This window comes from Pundamilia nyererei, unplaced genomic scaffold (genome assembly GCF_000239375.1).
Source record: "Pundamilia nyererei isolate P.nyererei 1_Seehausen unplaced genomic scaffold, PunNye1.0 scaffold00043, whole genome shotgun sequence".
NCBI lineage: Eukaryota > Metazoa > Chordata > Actinopteri > Cichliformes > Cichlidae > Pundamilia > Pundamilia nyererei.
In genome coordinates this window covers 2063629-2075625 of record NW_005187444.1, presented here as the reverse complement: position 1 = coordinate 2075625, position 11997 = coordinate 2063629, and the positions used below count along the sequence as shown (strand labels likewise).

Genomic DNA, 11997 nt, shown 5'->3' with positions numbered 1-11997 from the left:
ATATATATATATATATTGTGAGAGTAAAAACGGATTTGTGGTGCTGTGAAGCCAAAGTGCACAGTGGCTTTAGGGTGTGTGGGGGTAAAATGTGGTTAGCATAGGCTCTGATCATGTGTGCGAAAGACTGTGTGCCAGTGTGGTGAGAGGAGCGGGGCAGAAACTTAAACATGGGCAGTGCTTTGTGTTGTGCGACTTAGGTGAGAGGTGCTAAGGGTTATCGATACTGGGTGGGGTGGGTACAATTTTCATGTACACAAAATAAAACCCTTGAAATAGGAACAAGCCGAAGCTGTGGTTATATTTGTGATTACGTAACAAGCTGGTAGAAACATACAAATAAAAACATGCTTGTACCTTTTGGTATATTTAATATTAAACGTGCCAAAATAATCCAACATCGTGCACGTGAAGAGTCGGTGGGGAAACTGATATGCAAATGCGTGTGTGGTGCACTTTCTCTGCGTGTTTAAAGTCTTACACATACAGACACGTGTGAACATTTTCACGGGGAAATTGTGCACGTCTAAATCCTAACTTTTTCCCTCTTTTTAGCTATTGGACTGCGAGGACGTGGCCGTGACGTGACTGTGGACTCTCAAAACATCTGATAGACCGTGTGCCTGTGTATGTGTGTGTGTGTGTCATTAGTAAAAATAAATAAAATTATATATATTTTTGAAATCCATTTAAAGACAATGTGATGCTACTATCTTTCTTACATAAATTGTGCCAGGGAAATTTCATTTCCCTGGCACAATTAAACATTAAGTCTATTGTTTTAATGTTAAGAAATTGCCTGCATATATTTGTTTGAATAAACAGCCTTATGTCAGAGCCTGTGTGTTGATTATTATGTATTATTATTTAATTCAGCTATGTGATATTGGCTGTGTTGAGGTTGCAGGATGTAAATCGGTATTAAAAAATATTTTAAACATGTGTTTTTTAAAGATTACTTTGTAAAAGATTTATTTGATGAGATGAGAATTTAACACGACATTTGTAAATGTATTTTATGTCTGCTGTATGTAAGGGTGATTGAGAGACAGCTAGTCACTATACTCTTAATTTTACCCTGTTTGAAGCTGTTACACAACTTGCTGCTCCTTCTCGTCAGTGTCACGTTGACTTCGATCTCTTCTCTTCTGTCAAAGAATACGAGCAGCTGCATTATGTCTACAAGCAAACAATCTTATTCGTATACTTTTGTCCCTCTGCTGAGTACATGACAGCCCTCGTTTTGTCTCGCAGACCTTTTATTTGTCACAATTTTACGTTTAATTTGCGTGTGTGAGAGAGAGAGAGGAAGCATGGCGGCAGATGGGTGTGCTGGAGACTCCAAAAGCTGCTGCAAATAGCCTTTCGGGGTCGGAGTTGGGGAAACAGAGCACATACTGCCGAGCTTAAAATCATGGCAGTCTGTTCTTGTGAAACATCTGGACTCTGTAAGCATGACTGGCTCATTTGTGTGTATGAAAATGTAGACAAAACAATAAAATAAAGCGACGGAACATTCACACGACTGTCTCAATGTTTATGTAACGCGCGCACACACATCTCATCCTTGCTCAATGTTTTGGATGATGGGGAACTTACTACGATCGGGCAATCTCGCGAGAGTGTGGCTAACAAGAGTGTGGTTGGGCATTGTAGTCTTCCCTTTTGGGGAGCACATTTTTGCATGTTACGACAGAAATGTCTGTGACGGAGTTATCTGGAACAAAGAATTTAATCGGGGCACCAAAAAACCCTTCGCCGCACTTATCTCTGCATATTTAGTAGTTATCAGCAGTGTGATGCAAACAGAATACCTAAAATAGATGACTAACTCGGATCTAGCTAGGAACAGGCTGACCTCACTGATTGGCAATCACTTCAGCCAATAAAGCATGTCCAAATGCTCTCCATTGGGCGGGAGGACGCGCACATTTTTCACCAATGAGAGCATCCTTTCATTCATAAAGTGGTGTGGGCAGTTTTTTTTCGCAGGCGTGGGTTTGGAGGGTTTCATAATCCTGACTGAAACCGTCAAACCTGTTCTGGTGAGAGCCAATACCTGACTCAGGATGGGAGCTGCCGTAATGTTTGTCCAATCACTCCTCATCCCGGTCTCCCTTTGACCCACCCCATTTCATACAGAAAATCGAATGAATGGGGGAAGCTCTGCTTTTGACTGACGCGCAAAGGAGCCTATAGAGGGGCTGGATCAGTCGACGGGCACCTACTGCAGGCAGTGAGGAACAGGGAAGGGCGGTGCAGAGTAGGAGGTGGGCGGTGCACTTTAAATCAGGCTAGACAAGTGTTGGGGGAGTGTGTGTGATGCTACAACCTCCTTATAAAGGGACTCTCTCACGTTGTGGCTTGGAAATTAGAGCACATTGCCTAAAATTGAGGTCTCCACATACACACTCACACACACACGCAGAGTCACCGAGAGCCGCTGCCGTGAACTGGATGAACGTTGAGGAAATGATCAGCTGGGCCGAAACGCCTCTCTTCTGGGTCGGTGCATTCACTGTGGCCTCCCTGACGCTGTGGTTGCTCTACAGGCTGCTCACAGGCTTTAGGATCTGGGTTTTGGGAAATGGACAGCTGCTGTCTCCGAAGCTAGGCAAATGGGCAGGTGAGTAGGGTCACATCAATTTCCAAGCCACCTACAGCACATTCACGGTCACGAAGAGGGCAGCTCAGAAGTAGGCAGGTGGACTCGGCTCGAGCACCAGAATGAGGTTATTGAGCGCAAACTTGACTTTGGCACACAAAAAACTGCGTTCTGCGTTTTTTCTTTTTTTGTGGATTCATTCAAGGGGAAGTTGGTGTTGCGTAACAGGCGCAGGTAAGCAGCTGATTGACTGAGAAGATAATGGTCCTTATTACCTCCAACTGTTTTCATTTCTTCTCACGTCAAACACAGCACACAGTCTCCTGCCAAGGGCTCCAGTCAGCGTTTTCAAAGCACATTTGGAACGGTGCGGGGATGCCCCACATTGGTGAGCCAGGAGCCAAATTGCGCAGGCTATGCGCACTTTTCACAGAGCTGTTTTATGTGGGTGAGCTCTTAGCCGGAGCACTACTGAACCACATTAACCCATCCGCATGATGTAGGACAAACCCATATGCTTAATTAAAACGTGACCTACATCTAGATCATCTTGCATGTCATTTTCAGTGGTTTACCCGTAATTCTTGAAACGTGCCTGAAAAATGTGTTCCCCTTCCACAGCATATTTATACTGGCGGCATTTTTTGTATTTCTCATGTCGCCGGTTTCTCACTAATCAGGTCTTCTTGTCCTGTCCTTCGGTTTGCCTTGCAAATCTTTCTCATAAGATTAATGTGTCATTATTGGATTTGACTGTATAATTTACACTTAAAAAAACGTTTTTGTCAAAACGGAAGTGACTTCGGAGTCATACCTAAGTGCGTTATGGTTTGATAGAGACTTGTCTCATAGGAATCGCCCTGCCATGGCTTGACCCACTTCTCTAGTCCCTGTTTGGAGAAGGCTGCTGCGTCTGGAGCGTCTTGCTGCGCAGTTTGGCAGGCGCTCTCTTTCGCGTCGGGATAGGTGGATATTCTACCCCCTTCCTCTCCAAAAGCCAGGCGGATATTATAAATGCTTGTTTTCCTTTTTCTTTCAGTCACACAATGTTTATCTGTACATTGTGGCGCACTTCTTGACGAAACCGTCAGTATGTTTAATTGAGGCCCTTTGCGCCATTAGAGGGGCTGAAATGTATGACGCAAAGGTAGGGCGGTAGGATGCCTTTAAGAACGACTAATGCACGTTTTTAAGTGATTCTGATGGAATATGCGGAGGAATGTCGGTGCACACCGATGAGTCATGCGCTTGTTCATCGCTTCGTCATCCTTTGGCCATATAGGAATGCCACCTTCACGTCATCCCACCCACCCACAGTATGTTATCAAGTGCAGCACTAAACTTCGCATTAATCTTTTTCCTGCATTTTTATTTACCTCGAATGTTTCATTATACAGTTTTATTCTAGCACAGCCCATTTTGTGTGCGTTTCAAATAAATGTGATCTTCGTTATTCGTAAAGCTCCTGAGTTAGGGGCGTAAAGGATGCTCTAAACTAGAAGATTACATGGATTTTTTTTAATTTAATTTTATTTATTTTTATTTTTTTCTGGAAAGGATTCTTACGGAACTTTCCCACTCCGTCACATTTGTTCTTCTCTTACGCTTTACGTAAGATGTGAACATGCCACTCCCTGAAACCAATTGGTGCCACCAGTCTGACAAGTCTGGCGTACGTTTCCAATCACAACGGTCGGAGATGGCAGGACGAAAACAGGTGTGCGCGTTAGGAGAGGTGGGGGCATGTGTGATCGGGATGAGGCGTGCGCCTCCGCCGGTTACACCAGATGTGCGGGTTTGGCCAGTTTAGGCAGTGGTCTGGTTTCTTTAACGCATGCACGATACATCGTTTTACTACCGGTCCCCACCTTTCAGAGATCCTTGTTGCAACAAGTCCTCCTTCTTCCAGCTATTGGATAGTGTGGGAAATCACTATTTATTTATACCCTTTGCAGTTGGGCAGCATGAATTTAATCTGTAGTGCTGTTCAGTTTTAGTTTCCTACAAGAACAATATGTCCTCTGAATTTATAACTTTTATCATTTTAGAGAATTTAGAGTTTCTATTTACTAATGACAGTGAATATTCCGTCTGTCATATACAGTTTCTTTGTCTAAGAACACATTTGAAACTGAACTGAAGTATTTGATCAGAAATGCAATTTAAACGTATAGCTTCTTAAACGTATGTGAAGTTGTATTTGGTGGGGGAGGGGGTCATTGTACTTTATTTTAGATGCATATTTCTAGAACGGGCTTGCTTTCTATAAAAATCTCAAAGGAGGCGACTAGTATTTCCTGCTGAAACGAGTTTCAACGTTTGAAGGTAGGTTTAGGTGAAGAACTTGCTTCGCTTTCTATTCAGATATTAGTTTGTAAGGTTTTGTTTCCTCGTAATCACTGTACACGCTGTCTGTGTTGGGCTAAAACTCTGCTGCTCTCATATGCAGAGCAGAGCAGGGATTTCTCAGGAGTTCCTCTGCTAGTGGTCTTCCCCTTAGTGGATGGGACTCCTAGTGGCTGAACAGCAGCGCTGCAGTATGAGTCAAGGCGGCTTCCCCAGCCTCTCTATTGCACTGTTTTCACATACTCACCCTCCCCATCCCCTGCCAGTCTGAACCATCTCTACAGCTCAGTTCTGTTAAAGATATTCAGCAAAAGAATGGCAGCTCTCTAAAAGACATTTGAAATTTACATTTAATTGCCTTTTTATTTAGCAGCTTTTTAAGATTATTTGTGGATTCATGGGGGGCATATTGCACAAATCTGCCTTTCAGGCATTTGATAACAGTTTAAAGGATTTAATATTTGGTGGTATAATGTTATCAAATTGTTTAGCATTTAGCATTGCTTTCAGTTCCAGTAGGGAAGCTTTCCAGTCTAACATGCAGCAGCCCTCGGTTTTCTGGTTTTTCTGCTCCGTGCTCCCTCCTCCAGTCTTAGCCCCCAGCATCCTGTATTATGTAAGGGAGCCGGTGTCGGTCCTGTTGCATGTGTGTAGATACAGGGAAATGAACTGAACCAAAGACATGCCCCCCCCCCCCTTTCCTTTTTTGTTAAAGCAAAGGTGGGGGGCATAGTGATGTTACATGTGCCCTGGAATCCACCCCTCCAGCCCTGTTCCCCCAATTCCCTTGACAGCAGAGTTTATTGAGGAAAATGGTCCCATTATATAAGAAGGATGCAGCCATTCATCAGCTCAGCACATGAGTGACAAAGGCTTGGGTCAGCACTTATGCAAGAATTTTGCTCAGTTCGGCTCAGAGAATAAACCAGGGATTGCGAGTTTATCAACAGACCCAGCAGGCAAACCAGAGTTTCAGTGCTGATTATTATGGGAGAGTAATCTTCAGTGCATTTTTTGTGAATAGACATAAGGCTTCATTCATGTTAAAAAAAAAAAAAAAAAAACATCCACATGTGTGAATGAAAGCCAGCTTTGTGTGTGTGTGTTTCAACTGAGGCAGGGTCTCCACTTTATCCTTGTGAATGTGCCTTCCCTTACTGCTTTGTGTGAGTGTGGGCGGAGAGAAGGAGAACACTGCTGTTCATGTGATGAACACGCTCTGTGACACGTGCCTGAGCCAGGGATGTTGGGTTTAAAAGAAAAAAAAAAAGGGGGGGGGGGGGGGGCAGAGAAAATTCCTCTGCATCTTCCTCATCTCAACCCCCCACCTCACTTCATTTCACCCAGCTCCCCATATAGCAAGTGGGTCTGTTTATAGCTACAGTATATTCCTCTGAGTATGTTGGCTTCAGTTTTATTTGTTTCACAATTCTGCATCACTTGAAAATTAATGTATTGGGGTTTCAATAACTGAGGCTCATAGAAGAGCAGTTAAACATCTGATCCTTTCTTTGTATATTATCTGTATTTTGGATCCATTTGCGACTAAATTCTGACAGTTGTATTCTTGCATTATTGTTTGGCGTCTCTAGAACTTAGACAACTTTACTACAAATTTGTCTGTTGCTCCACTAAACATTTCTGCTTTCAAACTGCCACTTAAAGCCCTTAAGCTTTAAAAAACTAGCAGAAATCCCTCCAAATGTTAAAATATGAATGAATTACATTTATTTGGCTGCAGTGTTTCTAGCTGAAGCTCCAGCACCTTCCAGATTACTGACATTTTAAGACATGCACACATAACCAAGATGTAGAACAGTTCAGCAACTGTCATCTGAAAGCGCCGTACTGGACCAGCAACATATTTCTTGTTGCTGGTTTTACTGCCTCGTGTCAGGTTACATCAGTAATTTGGTTGCGAGCCAACATGCCAGCGAGGCAGTTTGTTCAGTTTTAAGTGTCTGTTGAAATGAACTGCTAACATTTTGGGTGTCATTCTTTCTGGGTTGTACCTATGCACAATAATGTACTGTATCAAGTTTTAAAAAGGCCCAAAACATCATAAAAGACACCTCACATCCTGGCCACTCCCTGTTCGAACTGTTGCCCTCAGGCAGACGGTACAGGGCAATCAGAGCAAGGACTAATAGATTCAAACACATTTGTTATCCAACTGCAATAACACATCTGAATACTACAAAAAAATGTCCATCACGCCACTCTTGTGTTAATCTATGCACGGTATGAAGCATGTGTGTGGGAATGTATGTGAATGTTTTACTGTTAAATCTTATTAGTATTTTAAGTATTCGATCTATTTTATTTATTGAATTTTATTGTTTTATTTATATTTTGATATTGCTAGGGATGATGCAATGATTGGGGACCATTCTTAATTTCGTTGTTCTCATGACAATAAAGATTCTGATTCTGAAGATGGGTACATAACTAACTGCTACATTTACACTTGTTTTAAAGATGTAATCAAGCATACAAGTGGTTGAAAGTTATCATTTTTCTTTTTTTAGTAAGTAATAGAAGCATGGGTGTAATTCACTTTAGTTCTGTACAGCATGCTATTTCATTGTTCTTGTACCAATGGACTAATACCATTAAACACATGCTTTACGCTTTGTCTGAAAGGTGAAAACAAATCTCCTTACTGAACACACTGCACATTCCATCCTTGCCTTAGCAGCACACGGTCAAAGAGCAAAGTTTTTCCAGCTCAGAAATCATCTAGTCTCAAACCAAGTACTTGTGTGAAAAGAAATAGATTTTTAAACAAGGCATGTGACTGAAGGTGGGAGAGGGGGACAGGACAATTTTTTTTGCTCTGTACCCAAATATAGATGCTGCTTCTATCTTTGGCAGCTCTGAAATACACATTCTCTTCTCTGTCTCACACCCACCCTCCCCTCATCTCTTCTCCCTGTTCAAGCTTATTTTATATTAACCATGTGACTTGCCTCCCCTGCTATTTAAAGCTGTGTGGGTGGGGGGATGGAGAATAGGGGGGGAGGGGTATTTTGGTTAAGGGATGTAGACTTTGGAGGAAGGGGCGGGTTTGTCTTTGGCTCTTCTGCTGCATCCCTCCCTCCGCCCGCCCCCCCCCCCCCCCTTTTTTTTTTTTTTTTTTTTTTTTTTTTTTTTTTTCTTTTTTTTTTTTTGAGACATAGGAGGGGCTGCTCGTTGATAGGCAAGTTTAGGGTGCGACAGATTACATAACAGTACGTAACAGGAGTGGGGCATACAAGGACCGCAGTCTCTCCTCACTGAGAATCTTAATTGGGGGTTTGGTGTTGGTGGCGGGGAGGGTTCTGGGGAGTTTATAGAATTATTTTAGTTTTGCCCTCCTGTCTGTAAGTTTATTTTTCTGAGATGAAATAAGACTACACCATGCGGGTAAACACCCCTAAAAACTAATTATTTTACACTCATTGTGCCAGTGAATGATCGGTATATTAATAAAGATTGGATGTTGTGTCTTTGTCCTTTAACAGCTGCTTACCCTCTCATATAACAGCTCATGCAATGCAGGTTAGTCTAAACCGAAGATCCTTTAAATATCATGAGATGAAGACATTGTGCTCTTTGTCTGCCGCTCACCATATCCTTTTTGTTTTATTTTCCCCCTAGCCTGCAGTGCTTTAGTTGGTGTTGGGGCTTCAGTTGGAGAGATCGGGATGCAGCAGCAGCCTGGCTGTTGTGACAATGGTTGTGGGGGATCTTGTTGGTATTCAGGTGTTGCGGCAGGCAAGCAGGCAGCTCCCAGACAAGGCAGTGCAGGCGCTGCTATTTTTACTCCTCCTGCTGCTTTTTTTAGACCCTCGAAATAGTGAGCAGGCAGTGGCAGGGCTGCTCCACTGCTGAAGAGGGAGGGAGGGAGACGGAAAAGGCTGGGGGGATGTCAATACCTCAGGACATGTTGTGCAGCACTAAGCACAGCAGAGCTGCAGTGCAAACGCGCCCCCGTCAGGGCGCATCAAAGCCTACATGATGGACCAGTTTTCTCTGAGGTGTTGAAATGGGGTGGGGGAAGACACACTGGGGGGGACTGGGTTCAGAGCTGAATGAGAAGCAGTGGTGCACACACAATGGTGCCAGCGTGTGGCGTCAGTGTTACGGTCACTCACGTGCTTGCTTGCGTAGATCCTTCCTTGCGAAATTGCATCTGTGTGTCACTTTTGTTCACGTAAGAGCGATTCTCTCCTGCTGGGAGGCCACTGGCACATGGGTGTCACTGACTGAACTGTGTCTTTTGAACATTGTGTTCTCCGTACATAATTCCATACTTGTAAGTTTCAGGTTATGCAGCTTAGCTCCACTTATGATGGCTCAAACACAAAATCTCTTAAAACCAGAAGAACAGTGTCGTCATCCCACTGTACTAGCTTCCCCATTCTTCACACGGGTGAAGACGCACACGTACACACATTTGACTGTCACTCAGTCCTAGGAAATGATTATTGAGAAAATGGTCCTATTATATAATGGGTGGGAGGAGTATAGTCATTCATAAGTGCAGCACGAGGACTTGGAGAGTGCGGCGAGGGGGCATAAGGCCTGGGGAAAGTGTGCAGGGTGGACTTGGTTGTCTGATGCACTGTGGAAAATCACAATTCACAGTATGGTGACCTTAAAGAGTTCTGATGAGTTCTGAGTATTTTTCTCTTTCATTGTTGACTTTAGTATAAAACAGTTTTGTTTGTTTTTTTTGGGGGGTTTTTTTGTTCCCACTTTCCTGTACAGCAAACAAATCACATCACCATTATAAACTTTAGGTTTCCACTCTCTAATTGTCACTCCAGAATCATTGCTCATCAAAGGGAAGATAGGCCAAATGGGTTTTAAGGGCAGGGAAAAAAAAATGTTAAAGGTTTTTGTATTCTTGAAATGCTTGATATTCATAACCTGAGTGCATGTATCTAAGTGATAGATCAGATGAGTAATGTCATGTTGCAAAAGATGATGCATTTGTAAGGCATGCAAATGTATTCTTGCACAGGATCTTCTTTCAGGTTAAAGTTCAAGCAGCGTTGATGCGTACGCATTTCTGCTGCATTTTTGATGCATTCCTGCATACAAGTGTAATCCGCAGGTTAGTCATGCAAGAAAATGATATTCGTGTCCCAGCTGCCAATCTGTGGGGTGAATTTTCCCCAGTGTACTGAAACTCAACTGTTTCATCTAGTACTTTGGTTTCAGCTGTCATTCTTGTCATTCTTGGTTTCATGGCTTATCAGTTTGTCGTCTTTTTTTTTTTTTCCCCCCCCTTTTTAGTCAGGGCTTTTCCTCAAATGTTGATGCAAGGTGTTTCAGAAAAAGCTTTCTCTCTCCGTTACCTCCAGCAACCTTGTGACTCCAGCTGTGCTCATTTCTGTCATCTAAAATAGTTTCACACTCATCTTTGTTTGAGTTCATTATACTTGAACAGATGAGAGCTAAGATCAAAACTCACATGAAGGTCATCAGGAAAGAGGCTGCTGATCCAGTTCTCGCTAAGCACGTCTCATGGAAGGATTATGTTTTCACTTACTGTTATATTGTGCGTTTATGGCTTAATTTAAAAGAATAAGGCCTGTAGCTCACAGGAAATAAACCCCATCTGTTTCAGAATGTACCACAAAATATATTTTTATAGACATTTTTACCTTGCAGCGGCTGTCTTGTTGCCTTTTTGAGCTGCCACCTGCATCTGCATCAAGAGCCTGATTTGGTACATCCCATGCCCATTGAAGCTTTTCTGCTAGGAGCATTTCATTCGTAACATAGGGGGGACGTTTAAAAATAACCAGGGATCCTGCTCTCTTTTTCACTTCCGACTTTGTGCTACTCTCTCTCACTCCTTTCACTCCCCTTTATCCCCTCTACCCTCCCCATCTCCCTCTCCTCCACCGCAATCCCTATTCCGTGTCTTTCTCCTTCACTCAGTCGCTCTCTTGCTTCGCTCCTGTTCTATTTTTAGCCACCCCTAGGATCCCTCCTCTCCCTCCCCACCACTGCCACTCTCCCTACCCCACTTCCCCCTCCTCTTTCTCCTGCTCTATGTTCGTCATCGCTCCCTCCTCTCTGCATCCCCTCTCTCATCTTGTCTTTTTTTTCCAGCTCTTTGCCAGAGAATGTCCTATGCCTCCATTAATCTTTCATCATGCCTTCCTATTATATTAATGATTTACAACTATGTGCTTGTATATTTGTAAGTACCCCTCACACTCTCACAGCCTTTTTTTTTTTTTTTTTTTTTTTTCCCCCCTTCTCCCCACAATCCTCTATCAGTCAAGCTGGGGTTGATGGGCAGTGAAGGTTTAAAAATAACAGTTTGCTTTGCAAGGTGAGGGGAAAACTCACTCTGAACATTAGCCTCAATCTCTGCATTGTGGTCTCCTTGTGTTTTTGGCATTTCTTCATTAATTTTATTTTATTTTATTTTTTGTTGTTGATCCTCTCTGCTGTTGCCAAACTATTTCATTTTTGCTGCTTTCACCTACAATTTGCAATATATGCACCCCTTGTGCATATACTCTTAATTTGAAAATCTGTGAGTATTTAAGTCAAAATGGACTTGACTTATCGGAAAAGCTGTCGTCATAGAACTTAAAGCAAAGCCTCCCTAAACGGCAGGTGAATAGTATTGTAGGGTGTGTCTGGCACATAGATCAGACTTATGTACATGTTGTTCAGAGATTGACATGCAGAGATGACGTCCGATAAGATGGTGACAGACTGACTCCGTTTTGCAGTCACCTGCTGCTTCTGATGATGTATTGTGGCTCATTCCATTTAGTTTACCTAGATTGGGGAACTAGTTATTTCAGTCCTGAAGTCTTCCTCATTATTTGAATACAATTCAACTTGACCCCGGCCTTGCTGTGTCACTGTCTCAAGAGAATCTGTACTGAATCCTGGCTTCTCTGTTTCTCTACAGTTGTGACAGGAGCCACAGATGGAATCGGGAAATCCTATGCGGAGGAGGTGAGGCTCCCGAACCCTTATTTATTTCATTTCTTTCACTGAAAATCTATGACGTGTGTGTGTGTGTGTGT

General features: G+C 42.9%; 1 protein-coding gene and 1 long non-coding RNA gene across 2 annotated transcripts in view; both read left to right on the top strand.

Annotated features, from left to right (window-relative positions):
- Positions 1-1510, top strand: part of LOC102210328 (uncharacterized) — an 8171-nt gene extending 6661 nt beyond the window's left edge. Inside the window, exon 4 of the long non-coding RNA XR_311693.2 lies at positions 556-1510. This is a non-coding gene — a long non-coding RNA (uncharacterized LOC102210328). The remainder of the gene's footprint in view (positions 1-555) is intronic.
- An 803-nt stretch (positions 1511-2313) lies between these two features.
- The window catches only part of hsd17b12a (hydroxysteroid (17-beta) dehydrogenase 12a), a 17922-nt gene continuing 8238 nt past the window's right edge, over positions 2314-11997 (top strand). The window contains exons 1-2 of the mRNA XM_005731483.1: positions 2314-2626; positions 11880-11926. Coding sequence (XP_005731540.1) covers positions 2323-2626; positions 11880-11926 — 351 coding nt within the window. The 5' untranslated portion in view covers positions 2314-2322. The remainder of the gene's footprint in view (positions 2627-11879; positions 11927-11997) is intronic.